The sequence below is a fragment of the Thamnophis sirtalis genome, unplaced genomic scaffold, assembly GCF_051295495.1.
Source record: "Thamnophis sirtalis isolate CommonGarterSnake01/CBP01778 unplaced genomic scaffold, rThaSir2_p1.2 scaffold_6, whole genome shotgun sequence".
Taxonomy (NCBI): Eukaryota; Metazoa; Chordata; class Lepidosauria; order Squamata; family Natricidae; genus Thamnophis; species Thamnophis sirtalis.
The window spans coordinates 82,702,303-82,728,791 of NW_028261386.1; the positions used below are offsets into that span (position 1 = coordinate 82,702,303).

Consider the following 26,489-nt stretch of genomic DNA (forward strand, 5'->3'; position numbering starts at 1 on the left):
AGTGGTCAAAAATTATAGCTGTTCTAGTCCATAATAAATGCATTGGCCTTTCACCTTCACCTCCTGTTATACGCAGAAGGCCCCTCATAGCTAATTTTATCTGGAGGTACTCAAAGGGGTGTGCATTGGGCTTCAGAATTGACAATCTCTGCCTTAATTTGATAACATAGAGACAGATTGTTATGTTTAAGTCAGCAATCATAAATTAGGTATATTGACTAATGCTGTATTTTAAATCATAAAGCATAGAAATTTCTCATTTTTATTTATTGTTTTATGAGCTTCAAATCACAAAAAACACTTATTTTTATACCCATGCAGGATAGATTATTTTGTTCTTCCCAGGGGTTTCTTTTAAAGATCGTGTTGGTGAACCTATGGCACTCGTGCCAGAAGTGGCACACAGAGCCATCTCTCCGGGCACGCGAGCCATCGTCTGTTGCTCTTTCAGGGTTCTGGCGCGCCGGCCAACTGATCTTCACGCACACAGGAGTGCCGGAAATCGGAAGAGAAGCTGCCCAGTGCACAAGCGCGCCGGGAAGATGATCTTACCGTTTCCAGCGCTCCTGCGCCCATCCACCTAGTCTTCTGGTTTCTGGCACACATGCGTGCACAAAGACCAGCATGCTGGTACACATGCACACTCCAAAAACCGGAAGATCATATTCCTGGTGTGTGCACATGCACTGGGCAGCTGCTCTTCCGGTTTCTGGTGCCCACAGGTGTCTGCGCTCCCATTTCGGCACTTGGTGCCAAAAAGGTTCACTAACATTGCTTTTAAGAACTAGCTAGACATCATTTACTTACAATTAATTGGTACATTGCTATTCATTCTGTAGGACTAGCAAGAAAATCATCAGGCAGACTTTTAAAACTGTTAGTGTTCCTCTTCTCCACTCATCTGTTTCATCAATACATAAACTGTGTTTTCCTCCTTCTTCTCTCAGGAGCCTAGCCAAAGGCACAAAGAAGAATTCGATAGGGAGAAAAGAAAAAGTGACAAACGAGAGAGATGTTGGAGCCATTCCCGGGAGAGAGAAAGCCATCACAAAAAGTCTAAAGACAAGCATTCCGAGGAAGCCTGGGAAAGAGATCATTATGAAGAAAGAAAGTCAGGCAGGAACCCCAAAAAGTCCAAAGATAAGGAAAAGTCCAAATATAAATAAGGGTGGACTGATGTAAACTGTAAAGCAACTGTTTCTTAGCATTTATCTGCCTTAGAAACTGCCAATGTCTTCCCTTTCCTTCCCTTCCAGAAGATCTTCAAGATCACTCTAATTTGGCCTCATAAGCCACTGAGCCTTGGTGGCGGCAGTGGTTAGATTGCAGTACTGCAGGCTACTTCTGTTGCCTGCCAGCTGCCTGCAATTTGACAATTCAAATCCCACCAGGCTCAAGGTTGACTCAGCCTTCCATCCTTCCGAGGTGGGTAAAATGAGGACCCAATATGCTGACACTGTAAACTGCTTAGAGAGGGCTGGAAAGCACTGTAGAGCGGTATATAAGTCGAACTGCTATTGCTATAAGAGTTCTGTGGGAGGATATCTTCATCGGATGGATTCTTCTGTTATTTTTGTTGCCTTTTAGAACTGCAGATTGCAGAGATTAGAGAAATCCATGCTACAGTCCAGTAACAAGGAACCTGCAGCATTCGGGTTATTATTGATAGCAGTCTGCTGCTGTTACTGCCAGAAAGGAATTCTAAGTCACCTTTAACTCTGAAAGGAACACAGAGGACTTTATTCAAGACTGGATGAATTTACTTCTCTTTTTCTCACAGGGAACTGTTAATGAATGAAGCTTGTACAGTTACATGAATGAGGTAGATCTATTTTTATTGCCAGCTGACGGTTTCCCTGTTGTATTTATACAAATAGATAATATTGAAGTTTTATATATAAAAATATGGAAATATATACTGGTAAGATACACAGTTCATCACTGATACTAGCCCATGCAGTTGGTACTCCTAAGAGTTCATTGCTCCAAATACCTGTTGTTTCAGAGAGAAAATGAGAAGTCCCACTCTGCACTATAGCAGTGTACAACATTGATGCATCTAGATTGCCACAAAAGAGAGACTATCCACATTTTGTACTAGCTGCGGTATTTCCATGCAAATCTTTAGTTTCACCTCCATCTAATACAGCAACATGAATCTATTTCAGCAAATATATCAGTAAGTCTATGTCAGTTAGGAAGCTGTAGCAAATCCTGTTGGTTTTGTATTCGGATTCAGTTTTTTTAAAAAATGTAGCTTTGTTTGGTAATGTAAAATTGTACCTACTTAATTTTTTAAAAAGCTATCAGTCCCTATATATGTATGTGGTGGGTTTTGTTTTTCCCTTCTAACTGGATTCATTTTATGAAAGCAAATGATAATATTCAAATAAAACAAAATGTGAAAAAGTTATGATATTTCTGTAATCACTTACCAAGCACATCTAAATTGTATTAAAGTAACCAAAATATCTTTACAATCCCCAAGGCGTGTCACAACTTTTGAGCATCCCTCATGTTGGGAAATTAAAAGCTGAGAAATTGGGCAAGCCCTAAATGCCAATGAGAAAGAAATAGATGGCCTGTTCTGGAAGACATAACTTCTTGTTGGCATAAGCAAACAGTATCAACGAACACGCTGGTTAAACTATAGCTATAGCTCTAATCTGTAACAGAGAAATGTTTCTGTCTCTAAGGTTTTTTTAATTAGACCCACTCATCAGCAACTATGTTTTTTTTTAAAGCAAGTGATTTATAAATGAGTCTTAAATCGTCTCCCTTAAAACATTCATCACAAACGTATGTCATTTTCTATGGACCATTTGTTCATTAAACACTGCAGTGAAAGAACTCAATTGTGCTAACATCACAATGATTTTAAATCAGAGTGGGCAAATCAGAAGTACATATAGCCCCTAGATCCCAGCAAATTGTAATTTTGTTAGTGTGAAAGAAAAGGAAAAGCATACTTTGTAGAGTGAGGCATCATTAATTTCATTGAGTTATAAAGCTAATATACTATATTTTGACCTACTAATTGCTGCCCTACCCTTGGCTGAAGAAGGCTTACATCTCTGTTTTAAATCCCACCAGAATCCTCCCCTAGTTATCCATGATCTGACTGAAACTGGATTGCTTTAAGATTTCTCATGTTAACCATGTTTTCAGGGTAGAAAATTTTCTTTGGAAAGCTAAAAGACAGAAAATAAACATTGTAAAATTGCAGGTTTTCTTAGAGCAATATACATTGTAAACCACTGCTGGAACCTGATCTATCAGATCACCTCAGCAACTGAAAGCTTTTATCTTCTATCTTCTTTGTTAAACGGTTTAAGAGCCCTGTGGTAAAATACCAGCAGTAAAAAGCACCCAACCTATTTCCTTATGTGTTTCTCATGGCAATTCCACCAAGAGGGAGGAGAAACAAAGGAAAGTTGAATAAATCTCTGCATCACAATGCAGCAAAGAACAAGAGAGAACAAAACACATTTGTTGATAAGATTAATAGCAAATATTCTAATGAAGCTAAAAACCCTGCTGTTTATGATTTCTATTTCTCACATGGGCAATGACCTTTGTGTTGTAATCCTGCTATCCCTCCCTGTTTTGTTAACCTGAAGTATATGTATTGTAGTAAGTAAATGAGTTGCCCATTAAGGAAGTAGAAATGTTTCCATGAAATGAGTTACAATCTGCACATTGCACTTTGTCAAAATCAATTAACAATATGCCTTAAAAAATATCTGAACTTCCTTGAGAATTGCAAACGCAGCGTAAGCTTCTGCATCTCTTCAGGGTACGGTGAAGGTACAGCCAGCCTAGCCATTCTGGTCCCTTACGCTTTCTGTGAGTATGGACCATTTTCTTTTAATTTAGTTGTGCCAAAGCATTGGGGGGGGGGGGGGGGGAGAGCAGGACTGAATTTGAGCCAAGCAGCATCTTTAAGTACCTGCTTAATGTGTAGTCTCGTATGCTTATATCCTGCTCTGAAAAGGACTCCGTGTACAAGCAAGGAACTGGCATAGATTCCAACTACTTGGAGAGTAGGGAGAGAGCTATATCCCAGGGCAGAGTTATCTCTGCAGTCTTGAATGAAATTAAATAGGTGGGCACAGTATGGAAAACTTATCTTTTCTTGATTCTGATACAATTGTGTTCCCAACTTCTCAACTATTTTAGCTTACGGCTGAGCAAAAATAACCCAAAACATTTTGATCAGAAACAAAATCTGGGAGGGGAGGGGGGAGTTAGAGTAAGTCAAAATTGATGCCCATTGCCCTTCCACTTCCCTCCATGGCTCCTTGTAAAACTTATCCCAGTCTTCCTAGCCCTTCTCCTCTCCCCCCTCATCCACCACTGATGTACTAGCCCAGGGGTGTCAAACTTGATTTCATGGAGGGCCTCATCAGGGTTGTATTTGATGGGAGACAGGGTGGGTGTGGCCAGGATGGGTGTGGCCAGCTTGACCTCACTCGTGTCAGGGGTGCCTGTGGTGGCCCAAGCTCTCTGGCATCAAAAATGGGCTCCCAAGCTCCGTTTCGGCTGCAACGGCCTCCTGCAACCCTCTGCCAGCGAAAACGGAGCTTGGGAGTCCTTCACTGTTTCCAGGGTGGCCCCGCGGACCAGGTCTAAGTACCCCACGGGCCGGATCCAATCCCGGACTTGAGTTTGACACCGCTGTACTAGCCTAACAAAGGTCTCAACAGGAATAGGCTCTTAACATGGCATATCCTACCGACCAGTCCATCTGTGATATTTCCAACACTTGTCCTTCCTTCTCTTCTTGTTACTATTAATGACTCCCTTTTCTCTTTCTCGGAATCACTTCTGCTAGAACAATCATTTTTAGAGTTCATATTGGATCAAAACATCAAGAACACATTTCAGTATGAACAAGGATATCCAGAGCTAGCTTTTGGGGCCCAGATTGTTCAAAATATCTTTAGAATCAAATAATCCAAGAGGGAGGTCAGTAGACCTGGGAAACATTAAATTTGCAGGCAAAGTATTTTAAGAATAAAAAATGTAAGCATAGGAAATACCTCCCTCCCTGCTTTTAGAGCGTAAGCCTAGAACGGCACCGAATGTTGACAGACTCCAGGGGAATAAAATGAAGCAGCTGAGCCCAAAGGAAATCAACCATACCTCCCCTTTCCTGTGTGCCAAAGCTGCAGGTTGAGAAACAGCTGCTCGAACTGACCCAACTATGGAGAAGTGGTGATTGGAACATGTTCATTGTAGGAGAAGAGAGAATCCAGAAAATTGATAGGAAGTGGAGATGGAGTGGGGTGGGGTGAGGGTTGCAAATTTTTATAAAATGCTTCTCAAACAAGGAAGCAGGCAGATAGTTTATTTTGATGAAATAAACACTTAGCAAGGGTTTGTGATGGGCTGGCCTCTATATCATATCACTCACCTGCACTTAAGTTCTGTTAGACACATGTATTGACCCCAGAGCCAATTTGGTATAGTGGGGAAAGCTCCAGGCTAGAAAATGTGAGACAGAGTTCTAGTGCCGCTTAGGCACAAAGCCAGCTGGCTGACCTTGGGCCAATCACATTCTCTCAGCTCTAGAAAGGAAGTAAAAACAAATCACTTCTGAATTTTTTTGCCAAGAAAACTGCAGGAACTAGCCCAGGCAGCTTCCAGGAGTCAAAATTAACTCAAAGGTATTAGTTGACCACTTTTTCAAATGTGCTGCAATATATGATAGATCATACATTCAGAAATAAAATGATCAAGTATAAATTCATTCCTTGGCAAATTAGAGGCAAGGGTTGATCCCTCCAAAATTGCAAGCGAGATATCTAGTTAGCAGCTCATGGAGTTACATGGAATTTTAAAAGCTCACAGAATAAGATGTCCTTATGACAGTATATTTGGACCTACTGTGTTTCCCCAAAAATAAGACCTAGTCTTATATTTTGGGGGGCTCCAAAATAAGCAATAGGCTTTATTTCCAGGGGATGTCTTTTACACCACCACCCCCTTGCCCATGTATGAGAGGCCCAGTTCTTCTCCTTGCTCGAGGCCACAAAAGAGCAGGGAAGCCAAGGCACAGTGGGACAGAATAGAGGGTGGGCATGGAGGCTCGTCCTCACATCTCTCAGTTTTCCCATGGCCACTTGGCTCATCGGGATTGTCTGTCTTGCCCCCCCCCCCCCTACACACCTCTGCCTCCATCTGCTGCCAGTGCCAGTGTGCAAAGACCAGCATCCAGTTGCCGGTCACCTGCTCCAACCTACCGACTCTCGGCTTTTCCGCATCCCGGGCAATGCATCCCCCTTGCCTCTGCCTCCTCCTGCTGTTTGGACAGGTAATCAACTCACCTGTGCTGTGCTAGATACCATCACGCCCTCCCCTCATGCCCTTGCTGCCTCCAGTACTGGCCATGCCTCCCACTGATAACAACCTTAACAAGGGCTTATTTTTGGGGTAGAGCTTATATTAGGAGCATGCTAAAATCAAGCTAGGATTTATTTTGGTGGTAGGTCTTATTTTAGGGGAAACAGGGTAGTCATACATAGATCAATCCTATTCATCAGGGTTTTTTTTCTTCAATTTAACATTGCCCACTCCAAATTTTGCCCTATATTGTAATCCACCAGGACACAATATATTAAAATAAATCCTAGGACATTTTTAAAAATATATTTCGGTACCGCGAGCTGCACTGGCTGCCCATTGGTCTCCGGACTCGCTTCAAGGTGCTAGTTGTTACTTATAAAGCCCTACATGGCATTGGACCTGGGTACCTGAGAGACCGCCTCCTGCCAATTACCTCCCAAAGACCAATTCGATCGCACAGGCTTGGCCTTCTCCGGGTTCCATCTGCCAGCCAATGCCCGCTGGCGACCCCCCGGGGGAGAGCCTTCTCTGTTGCTGCTCCGGCCCTCTGGAACGAGCTCCCTGTGGAGATCCGGACCCTTACTATCCTCCCGGCCTTCCGTAAAGCTACTAAGTCCTGGCTGTTCCGGCAGGCTGGGGGCTGTTAAAGCACCCAGCCCCGTTTTAATTGTGACTGTTGGATTTTAAAATTGTTTGTATTGTCTTATTTATTCCCTCCCCTGTTTATTGTGAGCCGCCCAGAGTCCTTCGGGAGTGGGCGGCATACAAAACCAATAAACCTAAACCTACTAGGGACAGAAATTATACCAATACCTGAGTGCCATGACCTATTTACATATATTTACACTGTAATACTACAGCTGCACATCAGACAAACAAACAGTAATTGATACCCTAATCAAGGAACTACCGGGGAGAACATACTACCCCCATCAACACTTTCAGGACAAGTTGCTATATATAAACAGAGTAAACCCCACTCCCTTCTACCACTGAAAAGATTATCTAGTCTGGTAACGAAACATCTCCAAGCATACAATTATGTTCCAGAGCACCAAAGTCTCCACAAAAATTGTTGCAGCCATAAATGCTATGAATATGTTAAAAATGTATGTTGATTGAAGTAACTATTTAAAAATATTATAATTTTAGGTTGCTTATGATTTGTTTAATGAGTATGAGGCCTGCATCCATGCCTGAAAATTGGGGAGGGGGGGAATGCCTTTTTCCCTTTACAAACAAAAAAGTAATACAAGTGACTAAAAAAATATGGAGCGGGGGGGATGTTTGTTAAATGTTTCTGGGATTTAGCCAAATTCAAAGAATATGCAACATGATAATGAGCTCAATTTAGAAGTGCCGTGCAGTTCTGCCTTGAAAAAGAGGATGTGCAGAGTGACAACTCTGAATTTCCCTCCACTCACAGGAACCGCTAGAAGCCGAAGCTCAAAATCTTTAGAGAACTGTGGGTTCTCGGTACACAATAATAGTTCTTAAACTTTGCATCAAAGCAACGTATCCCACCTACCTCATAATCGGGTCACAAGTTATCAATGACATTTTTCTTCCTCAGTAATGCTGGACAATGTTTGTTTATTGCTAACCATTTGTTATTTACTTCACCAGCAGAAGAGATGGTATCTGTCCTCTGCTAACCACAGTGCAACTCCCTGATGAAGTTGTTTTTCATTGTTTTCATCAGAGATAAAGCTGAAGTCAAGCATCTGCGTGCGTATGTACATGCACAGGATTTGGACTACGTCACTCTTGCACACCTATCTTAGGCATATTACCTGATGTTCTGATGGATTTTGGTTACCCAGAGGTTATATTTAATAAGAGAGAATTACTGATGCTCAGAACATCTCAAGACAGGCAGCACACATCTGGTAAGTCAAGAGACTAACACAATCTGAGATAGGTAAAGTAAATACTCTATTTTATCCTCATGAGCCTTTTTTTAACTCAAGAGAAATCTAAATAGAAATGTCATTTTGTTTTATCCAATATTTACAAAGCATTATATTTATGTGTGATAAATTGTCCCTTGAAGAGACTGAATACTAAGCAGCAAAAACTTTGCATCAGCCTTTCACAATTTAAGGGTCTCAAAATGATTTAGGATTATTTCTTGCGGGTTCATCAGACAAGTTACAAATTCTGACAGTGAGCATCAGTTTGAAGAAGGGAGATTCATATGAATAGGTATCTACCAAGAACTTTTTGTCTCTGAACACCTGTCAATATTATATATACAAATCCTAGATATTGGAAAGTGTTGGGGATTGCTTGACAATGCATTTCAAGAATAGAAAGCAATTTTTTATTATGTTTATTAAAATTATGTAGATATTTTCTTTGGAATACAATAGCCAACTGGATGGTTTTGGGTCAGTTACTCTCTCTCAGCTCAACCCATCTCACCGGGTTGTGTAAGAAAAATAGGAAGAGGAAGTTGTGTTGGATATGTTTGCCACCTTGAGTTATTTATACAAGAAATAATAAGGGTGGGATATAAATAAATAATAGAAACATTATTTTGTCATCAATACTTCAATTTCATAATTTTATTAAAAAGTAGATTCTGTAATTTTGTATTGCAAAAACTGCTTAATCCTGAAGTTTTTTTTATCATCTAATTGGCACTTCTTTGATTTATCATTGTCACCAAATAGTTATTTTTGTGGTTTTTCCTCTCTCTCTCTCTCTCTCTCTCTCTCTCTCTCTCTCTCTCTCTCTCCTTCCTTCCTTCCCTCCCTCCCTCCCTCCCTCTCTCTCTCTGACATATTGTCAGTTTGCTACAGTAGATGATCATTACTGACTAAAAGCAGCATAAATGTCCCCTGCACCCAGCTACATCATCTGATTCTCCAATTTCGAAAGTACTAATCCTGCAGGATTTCCTATCATTGTGCAAACATGGAAGCCCAGCAGAACAAGCTTGAATTCTTCCATAAGCTGGGCTACAGCAAGAAGGAGGTGTGCAAAGTTCTAGAGAAATTAGGTCAAGAGGCTTCGGAGAATGATTTGCTGCAAGAATTGATCCTCATGGGGAAGAGACCTCGGGAGAATCAGAGTGAGGCACAATGTTTTCAACCCAATCTTGCTGCTCATGGACTACCAGGGCCCCTCCCATTTCCCCAGGGCTCTACTGAGGAACCAAACGAGGCATCTGATCATTTGAGACCTATTGTAATCGATGGGAGCAACATTGCAATGAGGCAAGCATCTTTCCATTTTGTTTTCTCAAGGGCTTCTATTTGCTCTGCAGTCTTAGAATGTGATAGGTCAAGATTTAAAATATGCTGAATGCAACTGTGGGTTCTTCCTCTTTTCAGGAAGGCATAGAATTAACATTATGATTGTGTTGAATTTGAACTTTTATGACATGAAGTTCTTCTCTAACGTATTTGAGCTATGACAGCATGAAAATGTGCTACGTTCAAATAGGGAACCCAGGAAGGACATTTCATGTGCGAACTGATCTTATCTAAATTGTAGCTGAGGAAATTAAATAACCACGCATGTAAACAAGCTCTCTTTTCAAAATCCACTTATGCACATTTCCTAAACTGACAGGCATCCTATCTCAGGGAGATCTTCTGTGCCCAAGGCCAAATAAAGTGCAGCTGCCTGTTTTATTACAAAATCCAAGAGAAGGTAAAAGTCCTTTTATGACAACAGATTTCACTGTTGTTTTTGTAGATTTCCTGATGACAAAAACCAGAGGGTGGTGAGTGACACAGGAAAGAGTCTGCAGAGTCTGTGACCTTACATTTAAATATAATTGAGGGTGGGGGTGGAGAAAGAAGAATAAATAATAGATGTTGTATGCATGTACACATCACTCCCTTAATTTCAGAATCAGGTGCCCTCCAGCTGTACTGAACTGCAAGTTCTAGCACTATCAATTTTTCTTAAGTTTTCTTACCATGGTACGTTGAAGGAAGAGTTTCACAAGGCTGGACTCATCTAAGGAGAAGCTTCAATCTATCTGCTACTTCCTGCTTCCTTGTGTAGGCAGCATGCCTGGCTTCTTTCTCAGATTTGCATGACAGTTTTGTATATCTTTGTTGTATCCTTGAGCAGTGTTTCTCAAGCTTGGTAACTTTAAGATCCATGGATAGCCAACTTCCAGAATTTCACAGCCAGCTATGCTGGAGTTGAAATCCACACAACGTAAAGCTAACAACACTGCTAGATTAACTTTTTTGTTCATAACATTAAAGGTAAAGGTAAAAGTTCCCCTCGTACATATGCACTAGTCGTTCCCGATTCTAGGGGGCAGTGCTCATCTCTATTTCAAAGCCAAGAGCCAACACTGTCCGAAGATGTCTCCGCGGTCATAGGGCTGGCATGACTAAATGCCAAAGGCGCACGGAACGCTGTTACCTTCCCAGCAAAAGTGGTTCCTATTTTTCTACTTGCATTTTTACATTCTTTTGACCTGCTAGGTTGGCAGAATTTGGGACAAGTAACAGGAGCTCACTCCATTACATGGTGCTAGGGATTCGAACCGCTGAACTGCCGACCTTTCTGATCAACAAACTCAGCATATTAGCCCCTGAGCCACCATGTCCCACTGTTTGTAACATTATTAGCTTTTAATTTTTCTGTTTGCTTTCATGATGGGTTTTTAAAATTTTTGTACATTGCCTTGAGTTGTTTTGCAATTACGTAGCTTTTACGAATTGAAATACTCATAGTAATAACAAACTGGCACCTGCTGGACTATGAGTCTCATAATCTCACACTAGCAAGATCCCATCTGCTAAGAATGATGTGAATGATAATCCAACACATCTAATGGCCTCAGAATGAATAATGCTGTTCACCTAATCAAGACATTGCTAAAAGTTGGAGTAAATTACTCCTGACTCACCTCTTTAATTTAATTTAATTTAATTTATTAGATTTATAGGCCGCCCAATCCTGGAGGACTCCGGGCGGCTTACACAGAACAAGAAAAGAAAAACAAACAAAATAAAATAAAAATAAAGATTAAAATTCTCCAACATGCATACATTCAAATTGGGGCTGGACCCTACATAATAAGGTCAACAGCCCCAGGCCTGCCAAGTTTTAACAACTTTTCTGAAGGCCATGAGGGTGGGTGAGATCCAGACCTCTGGGGGTAGCTGATTCCACAGGGTCGGAACGGCCATAGAGAAGGCCCTCCTCCGAGGCCCCGCCAGCTGACACTGTCCGGCTGACGGCGTCCTAAGGAGGCCCACCCTGTGGGATCTTATCGGCCATTGGGAGGTATGCGGCAGTAGGCGGTCTCACAAATACGCTGGTCCTGAGCCATGTAGGGCTTTAAAGGTAATGACCAACACCTTGAATTGCATCCGGAGACCAATTGGCAACCAGTGCAGCTCGTGGAGGATAGGTGTAATATGGGTGTATCTTGGTACACCCAATATCGCTCGCGCGGCTGCATTCTGGTCTAGCTGTAGTCTCCGAACGCTTTTCAGGAGTAGCCCCATGTAGAGCGTATTGCAATAATCCAGCCTTGAGGTGACAAGGGCGTGAGTGACTGTTTGAAGTGCACCCCGATCCAAGTAGGGCGGCACCAGGCGAACCTGGGCAAAGGCCCCCCTGGTCACAGCCGACATAACTAGTATAAGTGACATGCAAATATGTTGCTCTCCCTTCAGAGTGGAGTCCACAGTTTCTCAGGAAAATGCAGTATCCTGTGTGTGAGGGTCAACAAGGATTTTACAATTTGTCTGAAACAATCGAGAACAAGCAACCCATGGAGGGGATATTGGACCCTCCAATATCAAACAATATCTAACAGGGCAATTACAACAATGCTAATGTAAACAAGCTGTTATGTTTTGGGATAAAAAATCTCTGTGAATTTGCTTAGTGAATGTGCAAAACCCCCATTGGTAAAAACTAAAGGAAATGAAAAACCACTTTGTTTGATATCAGCCTTCTATAGCCAGCTACTACTCAAATAATGACTGTACTGCTCTAGTTTGTCAAATTGTCTTAGGCAGTTTGTCTCCCTAAGCAAATACAAGACTTCTGGTTACTGTGCATACCAAAATCACTGTAAAGTCTCAGTACAATTAAATCCAAGTAGGGTGCTTCCAGGGACGTGCAGTCACTAGAGGCAGCGGAGGCGGGGCCTCACCAGTCTCCTGAAGGAAAGGAAAGAATTTTAAAGAATTTTTTAAAAATAATTAAAGCCAGGGTAGTTGCTACCAGATTCCAAGTCACAGTGACTTGGAACAGTGCTTAGTGTTAACGATAGGAGGAGGCCAGAGAACTGTGGGCCTCCTTTGCATAAGGAATTTTTTGCCTTTTAAAAGTTAAGAAAGGGTTAAAAAGCAAAAAAATTCGTATGCAAAGGAGGCACTGATTCTCCCGCCTCCTGATCTGGGAGCAGCGAATCATGCCTTATGAGCACGCTTACGTTGGACGGACAAGAGGAGAGTTGAGAGAGTTTCCACAGTTGGAAAAGGTATGTGGATCGGATGGAGGGAGGGGGGGGATTTGTAATTTTTTTATTGTGAGGAATTTGTGTGTGTGTGTGTGTGTGTGTGTGTGTGTGTGTGTGTGTGTTTCTTTTTTCAAAGTGGTGGGTCGGAGGAGGCAGGGGGCGAGGCAGCGGAGCGCGGAGGCGGCAGGGACATTCTCGCCGCTGTGTCCCAACAGGCCAGGCGTCTCACGTTTATGTCCGCCATAAACATGAGATGCTTGGCCTGTTGGACACAGTGGTGGCGGGGGGAGGAATGGGCTGGGTGGGCTGGCTGGCTGGGGAGGGGGGAGCCCTTTAAAACCATGCTGCCGTGTCTTCCCAGCAAGACTTCCTTTCAGCTCCTGAACTCTGGGCACAACTCGCTTTTATGCATGTGCCAGGCAATGAGTGAGTGCCGCACATTCCTAGAAATAGACGAGGAGAGACACCGGACTGGCAAATCTCCAGCCTCCCAGTTCACTGGAACTGGGGCACTGAGAGTTTGCGAGGGCGGGCTGGGCTGCGACGGGAACGCTCTTTCTGGCATCTCTCCCAGCGGCTCCTCGTGCAGCCTTTTCGCTTGGTCCGAGCGGCTACCGATTTGGAAGCGGTCACTTTCTCTCTTCCCCCCCCCCGATGCTTCTAACCCTCGTCCCTCCTCGCCACCCTCCTTTCAAAAAGGTTCAGCAGCCAATCCATCCTGTTGCGTGGCATCGCCATAAGCGGCTGCTTTTGCAATTAGCCGGGCTACAGCGCGGGCATGCCAGTTGCTTTTCCAAGCGGGGCTTGAGGAGGATTTGTTTATTTTGCTCACTCTCCTTTTCCTCTTCCCTACACACACACAGCAGGCAGGCAACCGCCGCCGCTTTCCGAAGAGCATCGGAGTAACAAGCGGGGGAACGAACGATGGGCTGCAAGCGAAGCCTCAGACTAGTATTGTTCGGCATCTCTCTCTCTCTCTCTCTCTCTCTCTCTCTCTCCACCCCCAAGCGCCCCAGCTGGCTGCAGGAGAGACGCCATTATGGGCGAAAAGTGCATGCGTGTGTTCAGCTCTTGCCCGGGGCCCTTCGCTTTTCTGTGTTACAGGAGGCGCCTTCTTCCCCACTAGGCGCGTTTCTTCCTGCAAAGCCCTTTGGGCGTCAGGCAGAGCTCTCGGGTTGCCCATCCAGTTCCTCCCTCCGTAGTTTTGAACCTGGGAGAAACTGGATTGGGCAACCTGAGAGCTCCGCCTGACGCCTGAAGGGCTTTGCAGGAAGAAACGTGGCTTGAGGTGCAAGGATGGTCCTGGCTGTGGGGCGCAGACCCGGTAAAAGCCTCCCATTTGGTTCCCTCCTCCTCCTCCTCCTCCTTCCACAGCCTGCGCGACGCTGCAGCCGTAGGCCGAGAGCTGCCACCGACGCTGCTGCAGACCTGAGGGAGGGAGAGCGAAAGCAGAGGCAGGGCGCCAAGCTTTGGCTAAGGCAGGCAAGGGAAACCGCAAGCCGAAAGGAAGTCTTGCTGGGAAGACGCGGCAGCAGGGCTTTAAAGGGCTCTCCCCAGCCAGCCAGCCCACCCAGCCCATTCCTCCCCCTGCCACCACTGTGTCCAACAGGCCAAGTTGCTGGGAGGAGAAAGTTTGGGCTGCAGAGCAGAGTTTGAACTGCCAAATGACGTGCAGTGAGCTTCATGGCCGATGAGGGTCCCGCTCTACGGCGGACGCGGCGCCGGGGCTTCGGTGGGCCTTTCGCGCTTGCCTCACTGGCCATGAAGCTCACCACACGTCACTGGGTACTTCTGATAACCTAACAATGGATTTCATCCATCACAAGTCTATGCGCATCTCTCCTTGGTCCATGCCATACAAACTGGAGTTCCAGCTAGGCTACAGAAAAGAACTTTTTCTAGATTAGAAAGATGTACATGCAAATAGGTAAACCACAGGAAATTGCTGCACAATTGTGGGGGAAATATGTATAACATATGATGCTCAGCTAGGTGGCAGCACCTAAACAGGGTTCAGTTTAGTTTCTGTTTGGAAGCCCTAGCCCTAAAAACACCTCAGAAGACAACATGACTTTCATATTTTTGCCAAGAAAAACCACACTAAAATGTCCTTGAAGCTATCAGTAATCATACTTGACTTGAAATGAATTTTACTCTATAAGATATAATAATAGAAGCAGTAACTAATATTCAGAATATTCAATCATTAGCTTACTCCAGGATTTTTGAACAGATACTTTTACAACATAGAAGAAATTAAGTAGATTTACTACATAATTGTGGGATACTGCTAAAATTATTGCCTACTTTATTAGATTCCATGAAGACAAAAAAAACTACAAGAAAAAAAATCCTGCCTCATCCTTTTTGTTACAAGTTCATGTTCTGTGTTTCGCTCAAAATTTTTGTTTATTTTATATGAAGCCACCTGGAGTCCAGGGAGTAGATGGCATACAAATTGCTTCAGTGAAAAAGCTGAGAATTAAAAAAAAAAAAAGGATGGAATAAATAAATACACAAGAAGAGAACCTATTAATCATAGGCAATTACTTTAAGTGTAATTTTAAATCTATAATGGCAGTCATTTCTAAAATTAACCTGGATCCACTGTTCAAAAGCAAACTTCATTTTGTCCGTTTTTAGGGTGTTTTGTACCATTTTGTGTTATTAATTAATATTTAAGTGTTCCTCTCCGTTTATTTACTTGTGTTATTTGTTTTATGTCTATATTGTACTTTTCTGGTTCCCTCTATTGTGCCCAACAGGCAAATTCCCATTGTATCATGTTTTCTTTTAAAAATAAAGGAATCAATGGATATGGGAGAAGTCCCATTAATTATATGCAATTAATTGAAGTATAATCTTAAATTAATATAAGATTCTGCTCTTACAGGATTGTAGGTGTTGCCAAAGTATAGTATTCAAAATCCAGCATTTTGAAATAAGTGTGTATCTGATAGAGTCTAGATAATTAAAAACTGGGTAGAAACCAGAGGTGGGTTGCTACCAGTTCGCATCGGTTCAGGTGAACCAGTAGTGGAAATTGGGACTGGATTGCCGAATCAGTAGGGACAGCAGGCTGGCCACGCCCCTGAACCAGTTGCCCAGTTGCCCATGCTGTTGCTGGCATGTTTTTAGTCCTTTTTTAATGTCCTGTGCATGCACAGAACAATTTACATGCAACTGTGCATGTGCGCTCTCCAAGCAAACCAGCAGTAATGCTGGCAGCAACCCACCCCTGGTAGAAACTCTACTTCATGCAAAATATACAAGTACCTTATGTATTCAAGGAGAGAAGCAACCTAGAACTAAGGAGAAATTTCCTGAAAGTTAGAACAATTAATCAGCGGAACAATTTACCCCAGAAGTTGTGAATACTCCAACACTGGAAGTCTTTAAGAAGAGATTGGGCAACCAATTGTCTGGTATAGGGTTTCCTGCCTGAGCAGGGGGTTGAACTAGTAGACCTCCAAGGTCCCTTCTAACTATTATTCTGTTTTGTTCTATTCCCTGTTATATTTCAAGTAAACATCTTCAGGCTGAAAGAAATTTTGCTGCCAACAGTTTGATTTCAGGCAAAATTCAAACCACCCGGGTGTCACCTTTTTAATAAGATGATACCTGGGTCATTAGAACACCCCATTCTTTTTATAGAAGTCTTCCAGACATCTAAGAACTTTACTGGGATTTTTCAAATAAGATCCTGACTATTAGATATCTTATTATAATTGCATTGCTAGATCAGTATATTTCCTATTTTTCTCCTGGTCCTGAATCCAGATAGATTTCTAAGTCAGATAGGATGTGAAATAATATCTAACTTTGGATCCATTTTCCCAAAAGGTTCATAAGAAAAAGATGTGGGAGATAGATAAACATAACAGTCTTCTCCCTTTAACTTGCTTTTAAAAGATAAATCTTCAAAATGCCATTGGTGTTATGGGCAGGAGCAATTAGATATGTTAGTATATCAGATAGATTTTGCCTTTTCGGGAACTGATGGTCTCTCCATCAAAATCAGTATTGAAATTACACAACAGTTAGAAAAATAAATACTTTTAGGGATATTTTGAGCTAGGAAATGATTTTCAGTATAGAATGAAATTCTATAAATCAATTTTTTATCAGAAAAAAAGGCATTTCCACTTGCCAGAAATGTTAGCTGCCAGACACAAGAGCTCATTTAAATCCAGCATATGATATACGGCAAAAGCCATTAAAAAGTACTGTAATTTGCTAACATTCAAAAATAATCATTTTTTTTATTTTTTCCAGTCATGGAAACAAAGAAGTATTTTCATGCTTAGGAATTCAGCTGGTGGTAGACTGGTTCAAACAAAGAGGCCACCAGTATATCAAAGTTTTCGTTCCATCTTGGAGAAAGGAACAGTCTCGATTTGATACCCCTGTTACAGGTATGAACAGATCCAACAGATTTTCAATATGAAGTATTAGTTCCCAGTTGTACATTAAATGATAGCAATAGCAATAGCAATAGTTAGGCTTCTATACCGCTTCATAGGGCTTTCAGCCCTCTCTAAGCGGTTTACAGAGTCAGCATATTGCCCCCAACAACAATCTGGGTCCTCATTTTACCCACCTCGGAAGGATGGAAGGCTGAGTCAACCTTGAGCCTGGTGGGATTTGAACAGCCAAACTGCTGAACTGCAGTCAGCTGAAGTAGCCTGCAGTGCTGCATTTAACCACTGCGCCACCTCGGCTCATGATGATTCATACTGCAATCAATGAGATTAAATATTTACCAGCACACTGCTTCTATGGAATTACAAAAGCATAAGGCAGAAAACACAATTAGAACCACTCCTAATCAGTTTTGCTATAGCTGCTGGTTTTCAAATATTTAAACAACCTTTAAGTTCTTTTTATTTTTGTCCAAGAAACAGCTAGGTTGGTTATTTGTTTATTTTACCAAATAAAAAACTAGCAAGCATCTGCTTTTTCCTTTGCACCAATAGCAGTAATATCTAGAATTCAGAGACTCTGATGTCAATCAATTAGCTCACAACTTATGCTCATAAGTTAGAGACCAATTTAACAATTCTTACTTACAAGATACATTTTATCTTGAAGTCTAAAAGAAGTGGACTACAAAGAACAGGTAGTTCTTTACTTACAACAGTTCATTTAATGACTGTTCGAAATTGCAAAAGCACTGGAAAAAATGACTTGTGACCGTTTTTTCAAACTTATGACCATTGCAGTTTCCCCAGGGTCATGTGATCAAAATCCAGACACTTGGCAACTGACTCGTGTTTATGAAGGTTGCAGTATCCTGGGAGGTGGGGGGTGGGGTTCAAGTGATCACATTTTGCAACTTTCTGACAAGCAAAGTCAGTGAGGAAGCCAGAATCACATAACTTAACAACTGCAGGGATTTACCTAATAACTGTGGCAAGAAAGGTCATAAAATGGGGCACAGTTCATTTAACAACTGTCTTGCTTAGCAATAGAAAATTGAGGTTAAATTGTGGTTGTAAGTCAAGGAACACCTGTATCATGCAATATATCTAGAATATTCTATAAATATTACACTGTAGAGGAAGTGTAGTACAATGTTTCTCATTTTAAACTCTACTGGTATTTGTCTGTTTATAGTGGAATTTTACATACCGTATTTTTCAGAGTATTTGACGGACCTTTTTCTCTCAAAAAGGAGGCTGAAAATACATCGAAAACAGCATTTTTTTGCCCCCTGAAACCCTGCCCCCTTCACCAAAATGGCCCTGCATAGCTTGTAGGAAGCTTTCAGAGAGCTCCTGGGGGCTGGGGAGAGCAGAAATGAGCAATAAACGGACCGTTTTTTGCTCAATTTTGCCCCTCCCAGCTCCCAGGAGCACTCTATAAGCTTCCTAAAGGCTATCAATGCCCCCTCTTTTTCGGACAAAAAACAGGGCTGTTTTTGCGAAAAACAGGCAGTTTTGGGAGGTTTGCAGAGTGAAAAAACTTTTTTTAAAAAACTTGCCTCTTCAAAACCCTGGCGTGTCTTATACTCTGGTGCATCTTATACACAGAAAAATACAGTAATTTTCTCAAGAGATTGTTCTATTAGACAGTATTTCACTTACTATGCCGTTTGTGGACAAGTTACCTTTTTATATCCATATTCATGACCTTCAGCTGTATCTGCACTTCTGTACCCAATGACAATTTAATGTGTGAAATTTCCAGGCTGCTCAGCTCCCAGATGTGAGAATCAGTTGTTGAGTTATCCTAGATTCCAAGCTAACTTTGAGTAAGTAACAGATAGCTTTTGGGATCAGTTTATAAAATAAACATAGCAAGCAATGTTTAAACAGGGAATGTGTGGTCCTTCAAATGTTGCTGAACTTCTAGCATCTTTCAACATTGGCCAGATTAGCTAGAATTTTTATTCAGGAACATTTGGGAGACCACAATGTACCAGACAATTTACATTTCAGTTCATATTCTAATTAAATGGGAAGCATTCAGATTTATTCCAAATTAAATGGGCATCGAAATGGTGTTTTATAAATATATGAACTTGACAAATCAGCCAGACATGAAGACTTGCAAGGTCCCCTCCCAACTCTATTATTCCGTATTCTGAATGAAAAACATTACAAGCTGTTTTTGTTTCCTTATGCAATGCTGACATTTTGAAACCCATCTTCCATTTCTGCATGCAACTCTTTTCTGTATCTGTGTGTGTGGTAGTATTTGTTCATTTTCCTGCCCCATTTTTAATTTTAGATCCACATATCCTTGAAAGCTTGGCCAAGCAAGCAATTCTCATCTACACACCATCCCGCAAAATAAAGGGCAAAAGAATGATGTGCTATGATGATCGCTACATTGTTAAATTGGCCTATGAACAAGATGGGGTCATTGTTTCCAACGACAACTTTCGAGATCTGCAGAATGAAAACCCTGAGTGGAAATGGTTCATTGAGCAGCGACTGCTCATGTATTCTTTCGTCAATGACAAGTAAGAGTCTGGTATATGTGCAAACAGATCTATCTGATTTCTAATGTTAAAAAGTGCAGACTTCAAGAGCAATATCTAAAGTTTAAAATTCAGAAGGAGGAGCATGCCAATCAATCGATCCATCTTTTTTCAGTCACAGACTAGCAGATAAAGAACAAAATCATGATTAATTAGAACAAAAAAGGAAAAACATAATTGCTGTTAAACATCTAAAATGTATTAAGAGTAAATATTACAGCACACTGTACAAGAAAATAAAATCAGATTGATCTAAAAATAACAACTTAAAACAAATCAGAATAACTTGGATATTTAGTTATAGAAATAATTCCTGTCAAGCACTTACACAGAGAGGGCAATACATATTATTGTGTTCCATCATTTCAATTATTCTACCACTGCATGGATAGTTTCTGTTTAAAGGTGGATCCTTCACATCTTCCTCTAAATAATGGACTTTGGGAGGGCATTGAATCTAGTTAAAATTTTGGGATTATTATGTAGTTCAGATATCTAGCTGATTGCAGAAGATGTACAGATTAGCTCAAGAAGGTATTTCTGGGTAGAACTAGAAAGTCTGCTTGCAACTCTAAATCAATGGTCCACTATTTGAGATCAGCTAGCACAGGCATGTACAACCTTTTGGCTTGGCCAGGCCACATTGAGCAAAGAGGAATTGTCTTGAGCCATGTATAAAATATATAATATAGTCAATGTATATAAATAACAAAAATATTTTAAAATATTTTTAATCGCAATCTTATGGGGACACATTACTAGCTGTCCAGGACTGCATGTAGCTGCAGGCTGCAGGTTGGACATGCCTGAGCTCGTGCGTGTTTATAAACCATCAAAAAGATAGCAGACCAGGCGTATGACAGAATTCCACTCACATTGCTCCTGCTGATGGAAGGAATTATTTTTGCACATTGTCCTGTCTACCCTTTGCTGTCATCATCTGGCTCTCCATGGCCCTAGGGACTGCAAGGGACTGGTGGGTTGGTGAAGGTTGCTAATTCTATGGAGCCACGGAAAAGACCCCACTGAGTCAAAAACATTCTGCAAATAGAAGACACTCTTCTGGCTGCTGAAGCTTTTGCTAGATCCAACACAGGGCATGAATAAGAGGAAACAAGAAATGTTTGGATTTGTATTTGCCCCCTGAATCAATATAGATATAATTTGAAAAGAGCTGTGGTGGTGCAGTGGTTAGAGTGCAGTATTGCAGGCTATTTCTGCTGATCACCGGCTGCCAGCAGTTTGGCAGATCGAATCTCAGATTAACAGAGTTGGAAGGGACCTTGCAGGTCATCTACTCCAACTCTATGCCCAAGCAGGAGACCCTACATCTGCCTCTACCTAGGATCGAACTCAAAACCTTTCTGATTATGAGGTGAGAGCTCCACCTCTAGGCCACAGATTGAATGGCTTAAGGTTGACTCCACCTTCCGAGGTGGGTAAAATGAGGAGCCAGATTGTTGGGGACAATATGTTGACTCTGTAAACTGCTTAGAGTGGGCTGTAAAGCACTGTGAAGCAGTATATAAGTCCAAGTACTATTGCTATTGCTATTTGCAAAACTGGTAGAGACTGTGGCTATAATAAATGTTTAAGTCAGATTTTTGTTCCCTTTTCCACACAGCTGGGACATATTTTTCTGCTGTACATGTGTTCTGTCCCCATTTTTACCCACATAGCAGCCTTATAAAGTGAGGCTAAAAGTGACCTTCTCACTTAAAATCACGCCAGGAGCTCAAAGATTGACCAGAAGCTTGAATTGACTTTCCCCAATTCTAAACAATACTTTAATCAATGTATTATAATCAGTACTGTACTGGTTTTCAGAGGTGTTATCTTAAACCTTTCTAACTTGCCTGCCAATGTAGAAATGCAAAAATGGACAACCAGCAAACTAGGCAGATATTAGCTCACATTAATTCTAATGAAATGGTCACTAACTAGGTTTAATATACAATCTCTATCTATAGCTTCAAAGGTTTGCCCATGCAGATTTGCTATTTCCAATATTCTAATTTATGATGGCTTTAGAAATATATAAATATCCAAAACTTGTGTGAGAGTTCACATGTATATTTGCAGATATTTTTTATATGACGACATTGGTTTGAATATTTAAAGATATAAAGATACATTGTGAACTTCAGCACATATCAGAAAATCATGAGAATGTTGATTCAGTAATTTGTTATTATTTATTTTTAGATTCATGCCACCTGATGATCCTTTGGGCCGACATGGACCTTCTCTGGATAATTTTCTAAGTAGAAAACCTCTTTTCCCTGAATCAAGATGGCAGCTCTGTCCTTATGGTAAGTTTTGTTCAATGCTCAATCGGTTAGTTTGCAAGATTTACAATGAAACCAGTTACAGAAAGAACAAGACTAAAACATTGGTTTTCCTCCACAATAGTTCATGATAATTTGCACATTATTTGCATATTCAGATATTTACATCTGGAACCCACACATCTTTAAAAAGAGCAAGCACCCAGCTTTAGTGACATTATAGATACAAAAAAATCAGAACGTTCCAGGTTTCATTTTGGCTACACCAAATCATAACCCGCCCAGAATGGTTTGGCTAAACAATGTTTTCTGCATGAAACAAAATACATTTTTCACTTTATGAACACCTCTAAGAAATGCCCATGAAGTCTCAAAGTTAACCTCCCAAGAAAAACTGAAATTATCCCTGATTTCATTTTTTTCCTTCCATGTAGTAAACTTCACTATACGGAGGTAGGAATTTGGTTATGCAAATTATTAGGCAAAGCATTCTTATACGCTTGTGCATACTTTGCAAGTGCAAGGATATAAAGGAATATTATGGTAGTAGAATTTCAGACTTCAGTGCATTGCACTCCCTTTTGCACAGTGAGAATTAATAGTGCAAATATATATATACTCCTGTCCCACTCTGCATGCCATATCTTTTGATCTATCATCAATTACAATCTTATATAAGAGAAGCTTGCTGTTACGGCACTAGCAAGAATCGTTGGCGTGTTTTGCTTCTTCAGTGGCAAAATTATATTCTCCAGACATTCAAAGATGTATCTTCCACAAAACTATGAACTTTTCTCAACATTATTCTGTATTTGTATAAAAACAAAGTATAGGTAACCCTTGATATCTGGCCACAATTGGGGCCAGAATTTCCATTGTTAAACAAGGCAGTTATTAAATGAGTTGCGCCCAATTTTATGGCCCGTTAGCCACAGTTGTTAAGCAAATCACTGCTTTTGTTAAGTAAATCCAGCTTCCCCATGGCCTTTGCTTACTGGAAGACAGCTGGAAAGGTCACAGATGAGCAGGCGAACCCGGGATTCTGCCACTGTTGTAACTATAAGCGCCTGAATTTTGATCATGTGACCACAGAGATACTGTTATGGTTGTAAGAGGGTCAGATCTAACTCATTTTTTCCAGTGCTGTTGTAACTTCAAAAGATCGCTAAACAAATGGTTGTAAGTCAAGGACTACCTCTATATGGAAAAATTATTTTTACAAAATTAAAAAGTATACGATGCTCCCATCTGCTTCCATGCCCAATGATACCAGCCGATTTATCTAGTCATTTTATTTTCCACAGGCAAAAAGTGCACATATGGCATCAAGTGCAAATTTTACCACCCAGAAAGACTGAACTGGGACCATCTCTCTGTAGCTGATGAACTCCGGGTCAAAGCTAAAACCTACTTGTCGGGTCAAAAGACTGAAGAAGAGAAGGGAACAAACCCCACGAAGAATAAGAGTGGGCATCCATCATCTCTATATAGTCCTAGAAGTACTATTAACCGAAGCAGCACAGCACTCAGCTCAGAAGTAATTCACACTAGTGTCCCACAACAGATAGGAGAGTACCAGATGGATTCAGCTAACAACTGGGCAAACATGTATCAGGACAGCTACCAGGTTCCATTAACTTTATTGCAACATGGTCAAACTGGATATGCAGTAGCGGAAGCCGAACAATTCACTGCATCTTCTCTAACTGCCAGGACGTATTCTGGAAATACACTTGGAAGACCTGCAAAATATGAAGCCCTAGTAGGTGAGTCCCCTAGGGACCATTATCTCAGATACAGCCAGGGTCCACTTTTGTCTCATCACAACCGGTGCTTGGACTGTCCATGTTTAGAAATGTGTAACTTCCAGGGGTGTTGTAGAAAACAGGCATCAGCAATACAGACCTTACAAACACCTTCCTTTTTAGCAAGGCAGATCTCAAAGGCCCAGTCCAATGAAGAACAGGATTCTAAAATAGATTCTTCAGCTGAGGTATTTTCATATAGCAAGTATGGGGAGATGGGTCACATTGGACATTTGCAAACTAGACCTTATGACCAATTATTTTTGTTAAATTCCAACTTGCTCAGAAGATACAATTGTCCTTCTGGTGTGGAGTCTCAGCAGAATTTGGCTCAAACTCCATTTTCTCAAGAGCAAGCAAATGTCCAGCAACCCCTAAGGTTTACGTTCCCATATTTTCAGGAAAACCAAGCCTTAATTTCCTCCAACACAGACATAGTGAGAAATTTTATACCATTAGCTAGGAAGCATGGGAATCTTCATAGTAGGTTCCCTAATAGGAAACCATGGTGAAGGTTTTCTCATGTCTTCTTTACACAAGGTACATTCAACTTCAGTAGATCAACCAGTAAGAACAGAAAGAGATATATAGATATATACACAAGCACACACAAAATTTGTTTTTCTGGTTTCAAACATTTATGTTTTGCCATCCTCAAAACAGCCTGTCAGTCCATTAAGCCAATTTATATTCTTATTTGGATCCTTCCTAGATGCATTTCCCACAAACATCCTTAGACGGCTTCAGCTTCATATGTTTCTATTTAATCATTCTCCAACAGTTTCTTATTCCTTTATTAAACCATGAGCAAGGGCTTTTTTCCCATCTATGTTTAGTTTCTGTTAGTAAATGCTTGGTGGCTACATAGATATGACCATGTACAGTAGGTTTAGTTTGTTATTTACTGGACTATCCTATTTGCAATTTTCTTGGCAACAATACAATAAAAACGTAAGTGATTTGCAATTGCCTTTTTCCAGGATATGAGATTTCCTGGTGGTGTCCCATCCAGGGTTGTCACTACTGAGTCTTTAAGAGAGCAGCCAAGTTTAGTAAAAGAACTGTCAGCTGCTCTGACATGCTAGCCTTGTAGTAGAAAGGCAAAGGTACAAGGACAATAGTGTTCTCCCAATCACTACGTTTTCAGCCCTTGTGACTAGCTGGACTTGGCTTAAAAATGCACACATTTATACCTCCTTTTCTTAATAGCCAATAGAGAAAAATAAGCCTTCAGGTGGCACTTGTATGTTGAAGTCTCCCCCTCCCCACCTTTTTTGTTGTTGTTGGTGCATTAATTGAAACCCCTCCTGGACAAAAACTACTTCCCTCAGATTGGTTTAGTTTGTTATTTACCGCACTATTCATGAATATGGTATTTTCAGAAATTGCAACTGATCTAGTACATGGAGATACCTGGATCGTCATCCAAAAACCTCCATTTTGATGTATTTCAATAATGCTTAAAAAAAAACCTTCACAGGTTACTATGTTATTTTTAAGATTAGTTCACAGTGCTGATGTGAATATAAACAGCTAGGAAGAATGGTGATATTATATTCTCCCACAAAACATTTTTACTTGATACATTTCTTTGTTTTTGAAAGCACAAATTAGTTTTTCCTTATAGTATTGAAGCTGTGGATGGAACGTTAACATGTTAATGGCTTATTCTGCAATTGCTTCCTAATTTACTTATTGTCTGCTTGTTTATTATATTGATATGTTTTTTAATTCAAAATAAATATGCTACCATGAGGACCTATTTGTGGAAAAGTGAAGGACAACTCTTTTAAATAAAAATAAACAACCCAATTACATCTAGTGTATCTCTTTTGTCAAATAAACCAAATTATGACATATAAGGGAATGCTAATATATTGGTAGGGTGGTGTTTACGCATTGCTATTCAAGGGACAAGGTACATCTAAGAGGAAAATATTACCGTGGATCCTCTCTTTTCATGCCATATTTCTTCCCCCCACCATTAGAAAAAGATGTACTAGCATACACCCAAGTTCTAGATCCTGTTTCTTAACAGGTAGTTTTCGACTTATGACTTAATGGAGCCTGATCGCTATTATGAATAACCGAAACTTACCTACTATTGGAAAGTAACACCTACTGCATAAATAATAGAAACATGAAAAATATTACTGGCTGAGTCTGTGTGCTTATATTCCCTATGACAATAGTGCTTGTTTTGAAATTTCATTCTGTAATTCTTTATTATTGTCTCAGGCAGTGCTGATTCTTATAAGGATTTACTAACCAAAGGAAGTGATTCATTTATAATTTCCATACAAGTAATCCTTGGCTTAACACAATTGGGAACAGAATTTAGACTATAAGTTGGTGCAGTTGTAAAGTGGGTTATCATGTGACCAAACCCAATTTTATGACCACTTTTAATTGCAGTCATTAAGTAAATCACATGGTGGACAAGCAAATCAGTCTTTTTAGAAAATCCAGTTTCCCCAATTGATTTTGCCAGTTGAGAAGGCAACAAATTGTGATCATGTAACGGCAGCATGCTGCATCTAGTCGCAAGTGAGCCGATTGCTAAGAGCCTGAATTATGTGACTACAGAGGTGGTGGGATGATCATAAATGTGA

The 26,489-nt window shown here is 40.9% G+C and overlaps 2 protein-coding genes across 5 annotated transcripts in view; both read left to right on the top strand.

Annotated features, from left to right (window-relative positions):
* PPIL4 (peptidylprolyl isomerase like 4) overlaps positions 1-2,413 on the top strand; it is an 18,535-nt gene extending 16,122 nt beyond the window's left edge. The window contains exon 13 of the mRNA XM_014070745.2: positions 948-2,413. Within this exon, the coding sequence (XP_013926220.1) occupies positions 948-1,166 (219 nt within the window). The 3' untranslated portion in view covers positions 1,167-2,413. The remainder of the gene's footprint in view (positions 1-947) is intronic.
* On the top strand, positions 1,712-25,666 carry ZC3H12D (zinc finger CCCH-type containing 12D). 4 transcript variants are annotated; one of them, XM_014070750.2, is made up of 7 exons: positions 1,712-1,822; positions 8,051-8,237; positions 9,143-9,569; positions 17,075-17,214; positions 19,532-19,766; positions 21,990-22,096; positions 23,377-25,666. In XM_014070750.2, exons 3-7 carry the CDS (start codon positions 9,268-9,270, stop codon positions 24,387-24,389), a joined length of 1,797 nt encoding a protein of 598 aa, XP_013926225.2. In that variant the 5' UTR covers positions 1,712-1,822; positions 8,051-8,237; positions 9,143-9,267; the 3' UTR covers positions 24,390-25,666. The 4 variants fall into 4 exon arrangements, with proteins under 4 accessions (XP_013926225.2, XP_013926222.2, XP_013926223.2 ...); XM_014070747.2 differs by lacking the exon at positions 1,712-1,822 and adding an exon at positions 2,045-2,179; XM_014070748.2 differs by lacking the exon at positions 1,712-1,822 and adding an exon at positions 2,045-2,179 and having other exon boundaries at positions 9,153-9,569.
* The last annotated feature ends 823 nt before the right edge of the window (positions 25,667-26,489 follow it).

Coding starts and splice junctions, on each gene's coding strand:
- ZC3H12D (XM_014070750.2), top strand. CDS start 9,268: ATGGAAGCCCAGCAGAACAAGCTTGAATTCTTCCATAAGCTGGGCTAC. Junction 17,215..19,531: donor ATTTGATACCCCTGTTACAG/GTATGAACAGAT, acceptor TTTTAATTTTAG/ATCCACATATCCTTGAAAGC. Junction 19,767..21,989: donor TATTCTTTCGTCAATGACAA/GTAAGAGTCTGG, acceptor ATTTATTTTTAG/ATTCATGCCACCTGATGATC.